The sequence below is a fragment of the Callorhinchus milii genome, unplaced genomic scaffold (assembly GCF_018977255.1).
Source record: "Callorhinchus milii isolate IMCB2004 unplaced genomic scaffold, IMCB_Cmil_1.0 Scaffold11, whole genome shotgun sequence".
NCBI lineage: Eukaryota > Metazoa > Chordata > Chondrichthyes > Chimaeriformes > Callorhinchidae > Callorhinchus > Callorhinchus milii.
This window is the reverse complement of record NW_024704752.1, coordinates 5,409,855-5,425,834: the sequence shown is the minus strand read 5'-3', so window position 1 is coordinate 5,425,834 and position 15,980 is coordinate 5,409,855. Positions and strand designations below refer to the sequence as shown.

General features: G+C 45.2%; 1 protein-coding gene across 1 annotated transcript in view; it reads right to left on the bottom strand.

Moving 5' to 3' along the window:
- The window catches only part of aadac (arylacetamide deacetylase), a 29,750-nt gene extending 13,915 nt beyond the window's left edge, over positions 1-15,835 (bottom strand). The window contains exon 1 of the mRNA XM_007902483.2: positions 15,580-15,835. Within this exon, the coding sequence (XP_007900674.1) occupies positions 15,580-15,717 (138 nt within the window). The 5' untranslated portion in view covers positions 15,718-15,835. The remainder of the gene's footprint in view (positions 1-15,579) is intronic.
- Positions 15,836-15,980: the final 145 nt, after the last annotated feature.

The following is a 15,980-nucleotide window of genomic DNA, read 5'->3' as shown; positions in this document are numbered from 1 at the left end:
ACAGATGACCCTCTGAACGTGTAAAAGGCAACATATCAGACCTTCCAATCCACCCATCGCACAGCGATGTTTCAGCCTGGCCTCAGCCGGAAAGATGTTCAGTCAAATGTTCTAAACTCGCGGCAACACGTTGCCATTGCTTAGGGGTCTCTAGACGTTCCACTCTGGCCACCACACTACAGAAAGGATGTCAGGGCCTTGGTGAGGGTGCAAAGAAGATTTACAAGAATGATACCAGGATGAGAGTCTTCAGTTACGTGGGGAGAATAGAGAGGCTGGAATTGTTCTCCTTATAGCAGAGTAGGTTAAGGGTAGATTTAATATGATCTGGAATGCACTGCTGGAAAGGGTGGTGGAAGCAGATTCAATAATTGCTTTCAAAAGGGAATTGGATATGTACTAGAAAAGGAAAATTTGCAAGTGCTATGGGGAAAGAGCAGGGAAGTGGAACTAGTTGGATATCTCTTTCAAATAGCTAGCACAGGCATAACAAGCCAAAAGGCCTCCTTCTGTGCTGTAAGATTAATGATTCTATGTGTATGCCACCTATACACAAAAAGGCAGCTGCTTGATATCCCATCCTGCCAATGTTATGGACAGTTTGAACCAGGGTCACATGCCAACATGAAGAGGACAGAGGCTGAGAAACAGCCAAGCCAGTTTTTCTAAAAGTAACAACAACAACAAATTAAATTTATATAGAGTCTTTCACTTCTGGAGGACATCCCAAAGGCGCTGGACAGTGAGGGGTTTGTACCCAAGCTGCGGGTTCAGATCAGAGAGGTTTGGAGGGAAAGAGGGATGGAGGAGAGAAGATGATGTTTGTGTTGAAAAGGAAGGTCTTGAGCCAGGTCTTGAAAGAGGCAAGGAAGGGAATGAGGCGAAGAGACTGTGGGATGGAGTTCCAGAGGGTGGGGCAGAAAGGATGAAGGCCCAACCACCAATAATGGAGCAGATAGTGCAGGGGACATGGAGGGAGCAGGCCAGTGCCTGCAGAGCGGAGGAAGTAGATCATTTGGTGAAGTTTTAATAGTCCACAGAGGTAGGGAGGAGCAAGGAGCAAGAAAGCCGTGGAACAGAGAATCATGACTGATCAGCAGAGAGAAACTTGTTTCCTTACTATATTAATGGAAACGCAAACCTAAGTTAGCATTAGAAATCTCGGGTTAAAGTTTAGTTAAATCTGGATAGAACGCTGCATTATCGAAGGTCGGATGAGATGTTAAACCGAGGTTCTGTCTGCCTGGTCAGGTGGATGTTAAAGATCCCATGGTGCTATTAGAAAAGAGAAGAGAGTTTCTCTCTCCTGGTGTCTTGGCTAACAATGCTCCATTGGTACTCCATGGCTGTTGTGCAACATTGCTGTGCCTAAATTGGCTGCTGCGTTTGCCTACAAAATACAGTCACTCCACTTCTACACTGCAGTCTGTGAATAACTTGTGCTGTGATGAGGCACTCCCTATCAATAGTAAACATTAGGTATTTATTTACTGTGTCTGCCTCACACAGCCACAAATAAAGTGTTGTCTCCATTCCAGGTCTCAGTGTCAGTGAGGTCTCAATCCAGCCAATGAACTTTCGCTGTCATTAATTCACCCACATACTCAACAGTTATATTTAATGTGATCATTTCAGAGCAGCTATTTGCTTGTCTTAAGCCAATACTTGGCTCGAAATGACTCACAGTGCCACATTCACCTAAGGAACAAACAGCCACATGACATTAAAATCCTGCGAAGGCTCCAAAATTTAAGAAATATTATTATTAGTATTAATATCCTCATTGGATTGGCTTCATGGTTAATTGAAGGATGTTGCCTCATGCAAATTGGCTACTGCATTCGCCCATAAAATACACACAGTAGCACCACTATTCAGTAGATCATGTGAAGTCCTTTTGATTTGATGACTAATTACTTCATCCTTTATTATAAATCCCAATACCTTGCCCACAGCTAGGCTTCTTAACCGCTAAGATGTAGTTGCCTGGATTAGCTCTGTCACCCTTTTAAAAACAGATATTACATTATCCATTCTCTAGTCCCCCGGCACGATTCCTTTCTCTACAGAATTCTTAAATATATACTACAGCCTTAAATGTATATACACTACAGCCAAAAATATACTTGAGGCAAAAATATATATCCTAGAGCCTTAAATATACTACAGCCAAGAACAAGTCAATATGGGTTTTTCAACAACAACAAATTACATTTGTACAGCGCCTTTCATGTTAGGAAGACATCCCAAGGCGCTGGACAGTCAGGGATCCGCTCCCGAGTTGGAATCAGGAGGGGTGGAGGGAAGGGAGGGTAGAGGTAGCAGGGTGAATGAAGGCACGTTTGAAGAGGAGGGTCTTGAGATGGGTTTTGAAGGAGGCAAGGGAGGGGCGAGGCGGAGGGACCGTGGGATGGAGTTCCAGAGGGTGGTGGTTTCAGCAGCAGCCCTGTTGAGAATATTTTGAGGGGTAACAAAATGGTTGATGAGGGTCATGGAGTAATGTGATGTACATGGATTTTCAATAGGCTTTTGAGAAGCTACACACATACACACGAAAACGTATGGCTAAGATTATGGGATGAAGGGAATGACAGCCCAATGGACAAAGAAGCGGCAAAGGGGAGAAAACAAAGAGGAATGGTTAAGGGCAATTATTCAATATGGAGAGATGTGATGAGTGGTGTTCCTCAGGGATCTGTTCTGGGGCCATGACTTTTCACCGTAACTTGGACATATGAATAAAGGAAGAAATCTCAAAGTTTGCAGATGATACAATGTAGTGGGAATAGTAACCCAAGGAGGGTCAGAATAAAATACAGGTTGATATTAATAGGTAGTTTTAAAATCAGAGCTGGGAGGTTCCAGAACAGAGATTAGGAGGAACTTTCTCACACACAAAAAAGGCTGAACACATGGTTAAGAGAAAATAAAGTTGAGGGATATGGGGGAGTGGGATATGGGACAAGGGATGGTCACTCAGATGGAGTCTAAACACCAGCCAGTCTGGATGGGCTGTGTAGCCCGTTTCTGAGTTGGACCTTCTATAAATCTATGAAAAATGACCACAGCAGAGAGTGCAGGACTCTAACACAGGCAATTCCAGCTGGATGCTTTAACTAAAACTAAACGTCAGAGTTGTTGCAGGTCAGAGGGACATGTCTCTCATATTTCTGGACCTCTCTCAAATTCCCAACAGGTGTCAGCTCGGCTCAGTCAGGAACGTTCGCATCTCCAGGTCATAAAGTTCTGGGTTTACAGCCCCTACTCCCCATGCCACATTGTAGCTCACAGTCTGGTCTGATGCTCCAGTGCAGTGCTGGGGGAGTGCTGCAATGTCAGGGATGCCATCCTTCAGATAAGGCTTTTAAGCAAAGCTACCAGTTTATGACATTAAAGCTCCTGCAATCTAATTAGAGAAGGGAATCACTCACTGTATCCTGGACAACAACTGTCCAGATAACGCCCTTTCTCGTCCGTTTGTCAATCAGGAACCTAGGTGTCTTGTTCGATCCTAAACTGTCTTTTCTTCCCAAGCCATGACCCGCTCTGCCTTCCCTCGCCTCCGTAACATCGCCCGACTCTGCCACTACCTCACCCCTCAGGCCGCTGAAACTCTTGTTCATGCCTTCATCACCTCCAGGCTCGACTGTGCAAATGCCCTCATTGGCCTTCCCAACTCCTGCCTCCACAGGCTGCAGATAATCCAGAACTCTACAGCCCGTGTCCTCTCCTGCACCAAACTCTGTGACACCATCTCCCCCATTCTCTCCCGACTCCATTGGCTCCCTATCCTTCAGAAGATCCAGTTCAAGATCCTGGTCCTCGCCTTCAAAGCCCTCAATGGCCTCGCCCCACCCTACCTCTGTGACCTCCTAACCCCCTATCAAGCCGCCCGCTCCCTCCGCTCAGCGGGCTCTGGCTCTGGCCTGCTCCACGTCCCCTGACCCACCTGCCCCACCAATGGCAGGAGAGCCTTCAGCTACACTCTGGAATTCCATCCCCCAATCACTCCGCCTCCCCCCTCCTTAGCCTCCTTCAAGTCCCGCCTCAAAACCCTCCTCTTCGACCATTGCATCGGTCACACCCCTTCCCCTCCCCTCCCTTCTCCCCCCTGACCCCAGCTCGGGTCTGAAATGCTGTACGCTGTCCAGCGCCTTGGGACGTCCTCCTGACATGAAAGGCACTATACAAGTGTAATCTTGTTGTTGTTTATGTAACTTCCCATTATGCTGGTACGCTAGCTTGCAAACACACAGTCACTACACTTGACAGCAATTTCTCATAAAGCACTTTGAGAGTTATAGCCTCAGATTCACAGTGTAGGATAGTTAACTTTGCAGATGACATAGAATCAGAGGAGGCAGCAAAGGTCCTACAAAGAGAGTTTGGTAGGGTTTGCACATGGGCTTATAACTGATAATGTAGTTTAATATTGATAAATGCAAGGTGCTACATAAAGAAAAGGAATCACAAGTCCTCCATGGATGGGAAATAGTTTGCCAAGGGGATGTTAAAGATCCCATGACACAATTCAAAAAGAGAAGGGAGTTCTCCCTGTATCCTGGCCAACAATCCTGTCCTGTTTTATACAAACAAAATTGGTCATTCATTGTGTGGCTGCTTATGGGACATTCCTGTGTGCAAATCTAATGCACAGTTACTGTACATTAAGATAATACTAATAATAATCTTTGCATTTGATATAGCGCCTTATCATGCTGTTGAGAAGTAATAAAATAAAATGCTGTGAAGCACTTTGAGACATCCTCCTGATATGAAAGGTACAAAAAGCAGGAGACCATTTGACCCATTGTATCAGTCTCGATGCCTGTTCCTCCTATGAAGAAATTTATCCAAATCCCATTTCCCTACAAAGACTCTTTCCACAGTTTAACCTGGTTTACATTCTCCATCTCAACCACATTTACCACTAAATCCCAATTAACCAACTCAGGTCAGGAGGTTGGGGGTTTAGTGCTGTTTACAAGAAAGACATTGGCACAGATTAGCTGTCATGTTTGCCTCCAGAATACTGTTATGAATAATAATAATAATCCTTACATTTAATACAGCACCTTTCATGTTGGGAGGACATCTCAAAGTGCTTCCCAGGATATAATGAAAGTGGTAATGTATTTTGTCCCATCAATTATATTTTTTAAAGTACTTTAACATGTTCACTTTTATGTGAACCTTCTGTTTTTTTTGGCTAACAATCTCCCAAATAAAATTGATCACTCACTCCATGACTGTTTGTGGGATATTGCTGTGTGCCTGGCGCATTTGTGCCTATAAATATACAGCCACTCGATTTCACAATAAATCGTGTGAAGTGCTTTGGGATCTCCTCCCAACATGAAAAGCTCTATATCAAATGCGAGGATTATTATTGGATTATTATAGTGATTACCTTAATCTGTGCCCTCTAGTCATCGACCGGTGGAAATAACTTCTCCCTATTTATGTTATCAGGTGTCAGCCTGGCTAGCACTCTTATCTCAGGTCAGGAGTTTGGGGGTTCAAGCCTCCACATTTGGACTTTGAACACACAGACTAGGCTGGTGAGCCAGTGCAGTGCTGTGGGAATGAGTGAGGGGGCACTGCATTGTTAAGAGTGCCAACATTTGGATGGGACATCAAATTTTAAGGCAAAAAAGTTTCACATGCTCATACTAGGGGCAATTTCAGGCTGATGGACTGAACACTCTTCTACTGCTATATCTACCTACGCTCTATAAATCAGTTACTAGTCTTCATACACTAGCAAACACTTTATATCCTCCAAATGTTACCTAGCTGACTCTTCTCCCCACACCCACCCCACTTTAAATCCAGTACTCAAAGGACCTATTAAAAAGCCCCGAAAATTCAAACCGCAGTTTCAATCATACTGGAATCATACATTGCATAAACTGAACACAGTGAAAGTCAATTAATTACGCCCACGAACATCCCCTCCTCCCCCGAACTCACCATCCAGAGATGCACACTCCACCTCACTGAGTCAGTCTGGAACCTTAGCGTCTTGTTTGACTCTCAACTGTCCTTTCTACCCCACATCTGTACCACGACCCGCTCTGCGTTCCCCCACCTCTACAACGTTCCCCAGCTCCGCCACTGCCTCACTCCACCGAAACCCTCATTCACATGTTCATCACATCCGGGCTCGAATATGCCAACTCCCTGCTTGTCGACCTTCCCAACTCCTCCCTCCACAAGCTTCAGATCATCCAAAACTCTGCAGCTCATATCCTCTCCGCAATAGGCTCTGTGACCCCATTAACCATACCCTCGCCCAGCTCCACTGGCTCCCCATCCCTCAGATGATATAGTTCAAAATCCTCATCCTCAACTTCAAGACCCTCCATGCCCTTGCCCCTTCCTACCTCAGTGACCTGCTAACCCCAGCTCCACGTCCCCCTGCCCGGGCCTACCCCACCATCGGCGGTTGGGCCTTTGTATTGTATTGCATTGTATGTCACTAAAGCACGGAGGGAGGTAAAGGATCACTGTTGCTTTAGAGTGAAAGGGATATTGATGATCAGGCTGTAGGACATTCATGTGAAGTTATTTCAAGAAAGCTGTGCTTTTTATAGGCATCATCCAGGATGTTCGTACCTGATTAAACAGAAATTAAAATGACACATGGTATTAAGAAGAGGAGCCTTCAACGTGCAGCACGGCTAAGCCTGTCACAGTAAGGTCACAGCTGTCCCCTCCACAAACCCACAGATATTCACAGAATCTGATACAACTTTTATAATATCTTTCATAATATTACATTTATTATTATTATTATTTAACTGTCGCAAATGATTTCTCAAAGTGCTTCACAAGATTTACTGTAAAGTGCAGTGACTGTATTTTTGGAGACAAAAGCAGCAGCCAATTTGCACATAGCAATGCCCCACAAACAGCCATGAAGTGAATAGTCAATTGTATTTGGGGGTTTGTCACTAAAAACTCCCTTCTCTCTTATAATAGTGCCATGGTATCTTTGCCGTTTGCTTGAACGTTCCAAGATCCGACATGGGGCTTGAACCCAAAATTTTCTGACTCAGAGGCAAGAGTGCTACTACTGAGCCAGGCTGAGATTAGTAGTCTAGGAACTGTATATTCTGCGGGTGAAAACAGCAGGTATTCTGCATACCAAAAAAATGCCATGCAGTGAGGGATTATTTTTAGCTGTGTCTCTGTGTGTGTGGGGCGAGGGGAAGCAGAAATAAAACCAGCGTATGGGCAGGCTGCGGTCAGCGATTTAGTGGGAACTTAGAGCTTTTCATTAACGAGTGCTACTGTAAGAGGATTGCAGAGAAGCTTATGATTAATTTACCAGTGTTACCACATTGACAAGTTCAATAGAATACCACTTACACTGCTCACAAAGAAGCACACTTTGAAATTCTGCCTGAATCCTGCCCTCAGAAACGGCGAACAATGAGCCAGGTAACCTTTTCCTCTCTGTGCCGGGCACACAGGCTTCACTTTCACCATCCATTAGCTTCTGCTTTTCAGGTAAAATTACACTACATGAAGTGCTGCCAATTTGCTCGCACCACAAATAATGAATAAGACGTGAAGACGTGAAAAGCACTACATCAAATGCAAGGATTATTATTAGTATATTATTATTATCCCACTGCCCTATCCCCATATCGCTTCAAGCCTCTATCCTTCAATACCTGTCTACTTGCCTCTTGAAAGCCACAACTCAGGGCATCACACATCCGAACTCTCTAACATTTCTCCTATACTTTCCTTTCAGTCTTCTTGTGCCTATATCAGCCTGGGTCAGCGGTAGCACTCTACCCCTTGTGTCCGAAGGTTATGGATTCAAGTCCCATGTCTGGATTTGGAATCACACAGTGATTCAGATAATAATAACAATAATCCTTGCATTTGATATAGCGCTTTTCACGTCGGGAGGACGTCCCAAAGCGCTTCACAGAACACATTGTAAAGTGAATTGACTGTATATTTGTGGGCGAACGCGGCAGCCAATTGCGCACAGCAATGTCCCACAAACAGTCGTAGATTGAAAATGACCAATTTATTATTGTTTTTGGTTTTGGAGGGATTATTATTAGGCTCTGTGTGGAGTAAGGAAACTTGCCCAAGATTTCGCCCTCTGCCTGGAATTGAACTCCGGTCTCTCACTTGCAAAGCGAGTGCTCTAACCACTGAGCTACAGGACTCCACGAGTCCTGTAAATTGAGCTCCTATCTGCCTATTCAAGTAGACGCTAAAAATGCTGCATGCTATTTGAAAAGAGAAGGGAGTTTCTCTCTTCCAGTGTCTTGGCCAACATCCCCCCAAAGAAAATTGGACACTCACTCCATAGCTGTTTGTGGGACATTGCTGTGCACAACTGGTTGCTGTGTTTCACCCACAGTCATTGCATTTTACAGTGTATTTTGTGAAGCACTTTGAGATGTTTCAACAACATGATAAGGTATATTATTATGATTATATATGTTCCCACAGTCACTGACGTCCCAAAGCGCTTCACAGAACACACTGTAAAGTGAATTAACTGTATATTTGTGGGCGAACGCGGTGGACCAGTGGAAATAGTCTCTCTCTATTTATCCTGTCAAAATCTTTCATCATTTTGTTCACCTCTATCAGGTCCTCTCAACCTTCCATGCTCCACTGAAAACAGACTCAATCTCTGTTCAAAACTAAAGCCCCTCGTCCCTGGGATCATTCTTGTAAACCTCCTCTGCACCTCCTCCAAGGCCTTAACATCCTTCCTAAACCTTTATTTCAGTCTGTAGTCCTGGGAGGAAAAAAATATCACTCTTTTGGGTTGAAACAAGCTTTTGAAAAGGTATAACACAATTTCTTTATTCATTCATTTCACAGCACCTCATCACGTGGCTTCAGTTTGCTAGTTTATATCTTGATGTTACTGTGACTGTGCACCTTGCTGCTTCACTTAGACATGACTTAAGAAAAGAAGAACATAATAATCCTTGCATTTGATATAGCACTTTTCATGTCGGGAGGACGTCCCAAAGCGCTTCACAGAATATACTGTAAAGTGAATTGACTGTATATTTGTGGGCGAACACGGCAGCCAATTGCGCACAGCAATGTCCCACAAACAGTCGTGGATTGAAAATGACCAATTTATTATTGTTTTTGGTTTTGGAGGGATTATTATTAGGCGTGTGGAGTAAGGAAACTTGCCCAAGGTTTCGCCCTGCCTGGAATTGAACTCAGGTCTCTCGCTTGCAAAGCGAGTGCTCTAACCACTGAGCTACAGGACTCCAAGAATTGCTAGATGAAAGAAGACCAAGGTCCATGCAGTTCGCCTTCCACCATCCTGGCAGTCATACGCACATGGAACCGACCACCTGCTCCCTCGACCCCATCCCTACCCCTCTCCTTACCTCCCAGCTCCACCTCCTACTCTACTCATAGACATCATAAATCTCTCCCTGTCCACTGATACTGTTCCCATCCCAATAAAAACTGCCATCATCACTCCTATCCTTAAAAACCCTCCATGGACCCATCTCTACTCTCAAACTACTGCCCCATCTCCAATCTTCCTTTCCTCTCCAAGGTCCTGGAACAAATTGTTGCTTCCCAGCTTCACTCCTTCCTCTCCCCCCGCCGTTCCCTTCACAAACCCCTCCAATCGGGTTTCCATACTGCCCACAACACAGAAACAGCCCTGGTCAAAATGACAAATGACATTCTGTCCATCTGCGACCAGGGTTATCACCCAAGGTCTTGACATTTCCGACCTCAGCATAGTGGACATCTCGGACCACTTGCTCATCTCCTTCTCCTCTCACATCCCTCTCTCCTCCACCAAGCCCTCAACCATCCTCTACCGCCCTTGGAAAAGGCTATCCCCTGAGACCCTCACATCATCAAACATCCTATCCCTCTGGCCTTCCACCCGTGGAGATCCTGAAGCAGCCGTCCAGCTGCTCCATGATCGCCTCTCCTCCACCTTCAACTCCCTCGTCCCCCTGAAATCCAGGACCATCTCCAAACCCACCCGATCCCTGATACAACAATGATCTCTGCCGCCAAAAAACCCAAACCCGTCTGCTCGAGCGCAGATGGCGGAAAACTGGCCAGACAGTTCACTGCCAACCGTGGCTCGAGCATCTCCACAGCTACCGCCGTTCTTTGACACGCGCAAAAATGGCCTTCTACTCCATCATTGGTTGTTGTTGTTGAGTAAAGGGTAAAGTGGTGTTCTGCAGGGATTTATACCAGGCTGCTCAACGGTCACAGCAATAATTTAGACTCAGATACAGATTTGCTATTGAAATTCAGAGATAACACCAAAATGTGGTGGGTGCGGCTGGTGGAGTAATCAAGTGGATTGCAAAAGAATGCAGTAAGCAATAAATAGGTTTGATGTGTGGCAGGTGAAGTTTAATGTAGGGAAGAAATGTAAAGTGTTTCATTTAGATAACAAACATGTAAAAAGTCAGGATGGTAGGAACCTGGGAGGAAGAGAAGCAAAGGGAACCATGGATTCTGATAAACAGGACTCTAACAGTAGCAGCTCAGGTGTCAAAGTCATTAAGAATGCAAATCAAGTGCTTGGCCTAATATCCAGGGAGCAGAGAACAACAAGAGGGAATAAAGGTAGAGAAGTACTGTTAAATTTATATAAAACCTTGGTCACAAAATATACAGTCAATTCACTTTACAGTGCATTCTGTGAAGTGCTTTGGGAATTCTCCAAGATGTGTTAAGGCGCTATATCAAATGCAAGTATTATTATTATTATTATCATCATCATTATTATTTGATGTACTGTGTAAGGAGTTTAGGAGGAAATTCATTCAGAGGATGGCGAGAATGTGGAAGCTGTGCTTGAAGTAGGAAGCATCAACCTATTTAAAGAGGAAACTGGATGCAGACATTAGAGGAATAGAATAGAGGGGTGTAGGAGAGGAATAGAGGGATGTAGCAGAAGGGAACAGAGGGCTATAGGAGAGGGGAACAGAGGAGTGTAGGAGAAGGGATGAAGAGAAAAGAGCAATAGGAGGGGCACGGACTAGTTGGACAAATGGCCTGTTTCCGTGTATTATCCCTCTATATAACTATATAAAACCTAATGAATATCAAAAGGCTTCTTTTCATTGCTGATTTGCTAGACTGTTGCCTGGACTGTGAGTCAGGCGAGTCTGATTGATCCCGGCGTTCCTGGAAGCAGTGGCCTGAGGGAAAAAGGGAGGGAGGGAGGCCGCAGTGCACAGGCATGATACATCAACTGCATTTATGTACTCATAATTTAACCCTTTTAGACCATAGGTGGAATCAAAAGGAAGGGGGGGAGCTTCAGGTGGGATTCCATCCCACAGTCTCTTCGCCTCGCTCCCTCCTTTGCCTCCTTCAAGGCACATCTGAAGACCCTCCTCTTAGACCGTGCCTTTTTGGCCACCTCCTGCTCCTACGCTCCCTCCTCCTGATCTCAACCCCCAGCTCGGGTCCAAATCCCTGACTCCCCATTGCCTTGGGACATCCTCCCGACGTGTAAAGCGCTATACCAATATAATTTGTTGTTGTTGTTATCCTCGCAAACAAACCCCAGATAAAATTGGTCACTCACTCCATGGCTGCTTACAGGACGTCGCTGTGCGCAAATTGGCTGCTGCGTCTTTCCCACAAAATACACTCTCTGGATTTGATAAGAAATCCTGTGAAGTGCTTTGAGACCTTTTGACGATGCGATAAGGCATTCTATCAAATGCCAGGATTGCCTTATATTTATCATTGATCACTTTCTAATTTTATAACCTTTGTCAAATTCATGTTTTCCTGGAAATCTAGTCCACGTCCGGCTGAGCAAAGCCTAGCTCGTTTTTCACACGCCCGTTTGACAACATTCCAGGCAGACCAAAACTCGATTTCACAGCTCAGTGCTTCCTCTAGGCCTGAGGGAGCCAGGTACAACTCATTCTCCTCAGTATCCAGAGGCTGGTTGTTACGAAACACATTACTATTTAGTAACCACTAATTACTAAAAGAACAAGGGGAGAGGGTGGGGGGGTGAGAGTGCTGTACTTTCAGTAGTGCTGTCCTTCAGATAAGACATCAAACAGAGATCCCATCTGCCTGTGCAGGTGGACGTTAAGGATCTCATGGCACTATTGGAAAAGTTAAGGGAGTTTCTCTCTCCAGGTTTCCTGGTCAACAATCTCCCAAGTCCAATCGGTCACTCACTCCATGACTGTTTGTGGGACTCTGCTGTGCTAACTCACTGCCCCGTTTCACCCACAAAACACAGTCACTCCACTTTACAGTATATTCTATAATGCTCTTTGAGATATCTCAATGACATGAAAAAGCGCTGTAGCAAACGCAAGGACTAATATTATTAGAAGCTCAAATCTTTCCTCATAAGTACCAACACTTCCTTCACTCAGCTGTCCCTGTGCGTTCCAGTTATAAATATTACAGCTCTGTCAATTCTGTTGCTTCACACTGAAGCTAAGACAGCTCAATATGTTGTGGGTTTTATATTTCTCCAGTGTATATTTTATTGATTACGATACATAAACACTCAGTCCCATCTGCTGAAAGAAGGGAAGGGGTCTGAGAAGTTACTGCACACTCGCTATCCTGTAACATGCTGCGCCCTCAAGAATGCAGGCTTTAATTCTTTACCACCCAGACCAAATTTATATACTACAGTGAAGGTTGTAAATCACTGGGCATTGGGAGGACAAAGGCACTATGCTGAAAACGATTCACTTCATATGACGCACAGCAAAACAGCAGCAAAATGGTTACTAAACTCACGCTTATTTTGCATTTGGAAACTTTTTACAGTAAACTCCTGATAATTCGTCACTCCGAGGGAAAGGGCTCAGTGATGAGTTATCTAGAGCAGCAAGTTAGGCGTATGTATAAATACATAAATAAATGCTGTCGGCTTATTGCCAGCGTGATGACTTAAGCAGTAGTGACAAGTTAAGACAGAGTTGAGTTCACTGTATGTTGAAACAAAATCTAACTCTTCTTTCCCTTGGCACAGCGTAGAATACAGCACAGGCCAGCTTAACTACTATCACCGGGCCAAATCCCAACGAGCAGAAGAGATTCCACCAGCTGGACAGGGGGAAGCAGTGGCTCACTTGCCCCACTCGCTCACAGTATCATTCAACAAGAGAGAACTGTAACTATTAAATCATCCAAACCATAACCTTCGCATTTTGGTAAAGCACCTTTCCCTTCAAAGTGCTTCACAGGATTTTATTGCAAAACGTAGTGACTGTGTACTTTTTTTAAAGCAAATGCGGCAGTCAATTTGTACACAGCAACTTCCCACAATTTGTGGACTCGGAGACGGGAGTGCTACTGAGCCGGGCTGAGAACCTGCCAGGAGACATAGCGTCCCCTCCCCGATCTCTCAGACAGAAAGCGATCTCCCCACATCAGCACTACCAATAATAATAATCCTTGCATTGGATATAGAGCCTTATCACAGCGTTGAGACGTCTGAGAGCACTTCACAGGATATACTGTAAAGTGAATTGACTGTATATTTTGTGGGCAAAACGCAGCAGCCAATTGCGCTCAACAGTGTCCCACTAAAAGTCATGGACTGATTCACCATATTATTATTATTTCTTTGGGAGGGATTATTACTCCCGGAAAGCGATCCTCCAATCGACTAACAAATGGGTTCCGACACAGAGGGCTGTGGAGCAAGGAAACTTGCTTTAAGTGGAGTCCTGTAGCTCAGTGGTTAGAGCACTCGCTTTGCAAGTGAGAGACCTGAGTTCAATTCCAGGCAGAGGGCGAAACCTTGGACAAGTTTCCTTACTCCACACACCTAATAATAATCCCTCCAAAACCAAAAACAATAATAAATTGGTCATTTTCAATCTACGACTGTTTGTGGGACATTGCTGTGCGCAATTGGCTGCTGCGTTCGCCCACAAATATACAGTCAATTCACTTTACAGTGTGTTCTGTGAAGCGCTTTGGGACGTCCTTCCGACGTGAAAAGCGCTATATCAAATGCAAGGATTATTATTATTATTATCCCTCCCGAGAATTGAACCTGGGTCCTCTCGCTTGCGAGACGAGAGCGCTAACCACTACGCTACAGGACTCTGATCTCAGAAAGCACGGTGAACAAACACCACAACTTTCCCCCGGTTTCTGATTACATAAGCACATTCTCCTTCTAATCAGATTAAAATCACCAGGATTAAAGCTCCTCCGAACCAAAGTCTTTCCTTTATTTACTGACACGATAATCTGAGAGGAGGACAGGCATTCTTTAGCTATCAGAGTGAAAAGATACAAACCATTTCATGTGCAGACAATAAGCTTTAGGTTAGTTTGGGCAGTGCTGCACAACCTGATGAGTGAAGCATATTGTGTAAGACACCACACACACACTAATGTAACTTTCTCCTGGTCGTTCAGGTTGTTCTGAGACAAAATTGGCCTCACACGTCAAAATATTGAGACAGCAGTGTTTAAAGGGGGAGCTGTCACAGGGCTTGACAAACGAACTGCGACTAACGAACGCTTCCAGGCGCATTCTAGCGAAAAACGTACAAGCTGAAAAAGGCTTTTCATTTCGTCCCCAATGTAAATAAATTAGCATTCACTTCTCTCCACGGTCCCCAACACCAAACACACACAGATACTCACACACACACACACAGATACTCACACACACACACACACACACACACAGATACTCACACACACACAGATACTCACACACACACACAGATACTCACACACACACAGATACTCTCACACACACACAGATACTCACACACACACACACACACAGATACTCACACACACACACACAGACACACACACACAGATACTCACACACACACACACAGATACTCACACACACACAGATACTCACACACACACACACAGATACCCACACACACAGATACTCACACACACACACAGATACTCACACACACACACAGATACTCACACACACACACAGATACTCACACACACACACAGATACTCACACACACACACACAGTTACTCACACACACACACAGATACTCACACACACAGATACTCACACACACACAGAGATACTCACACACACACAGATACTCACACACACACAGATACATACTCACACACACACACAGATACACACATACACAGAAGACAGATACACACGCAGATACACACAAAGAGAGACACACATACAGACACAGACCCACGCACACAAACAGACAGAGAGAGAGAGAGAGAGACACACACACACACAGACACACACACACACACACAGACACACACACACAGAGAGACACACACACACACAGACACACACACACAGACAGAGACACACACACACACAGAGACACACACACAGAGACACACACACACACACAGACACACACACACAGACACACACACAACACACACAGACAGAGACACACACACACAGACACACACACACAGAGACACACACACACACACAAAGTGCCAGCTTGATGTTAACCCCGCTCTTGCCCCAGTGGAGGAGAGGATGGCAGTGGGTTGGGGGGTATCGTTGGGTTACAGGCAAGTGTCCAGTCGGTGGGCTCTGTACCTACCAGATGTTCTAAGCTCCTGAAACAGGCGTCCACCACCATCACCTTCCACCTCTCGCCCATCGCGTCCGGCAGCGGTGTGTACACATAGTACGCCCCCAGTAAGGTCACCAGCGCCAACACAACCAGTTTGCTTCCCATTCCTCCAGCAAACGACTCCTCTCTGCAAGATCTGAGATCTGATCCTCGATCAGTCAAGTCCCCCCTCTCCGTCTCTCTCTCTCTCTCTCTCTCACACACACACACCCACTCACCCACCCACCACCCACCCACACTGGCTATTACATAACACACACACACACACACACCACCACCACTCACTCACACACACCCCCCACCACCACCACACACACCCCCACCACCACCACACACACCCCCACCACCACCACCACACCCACACACAC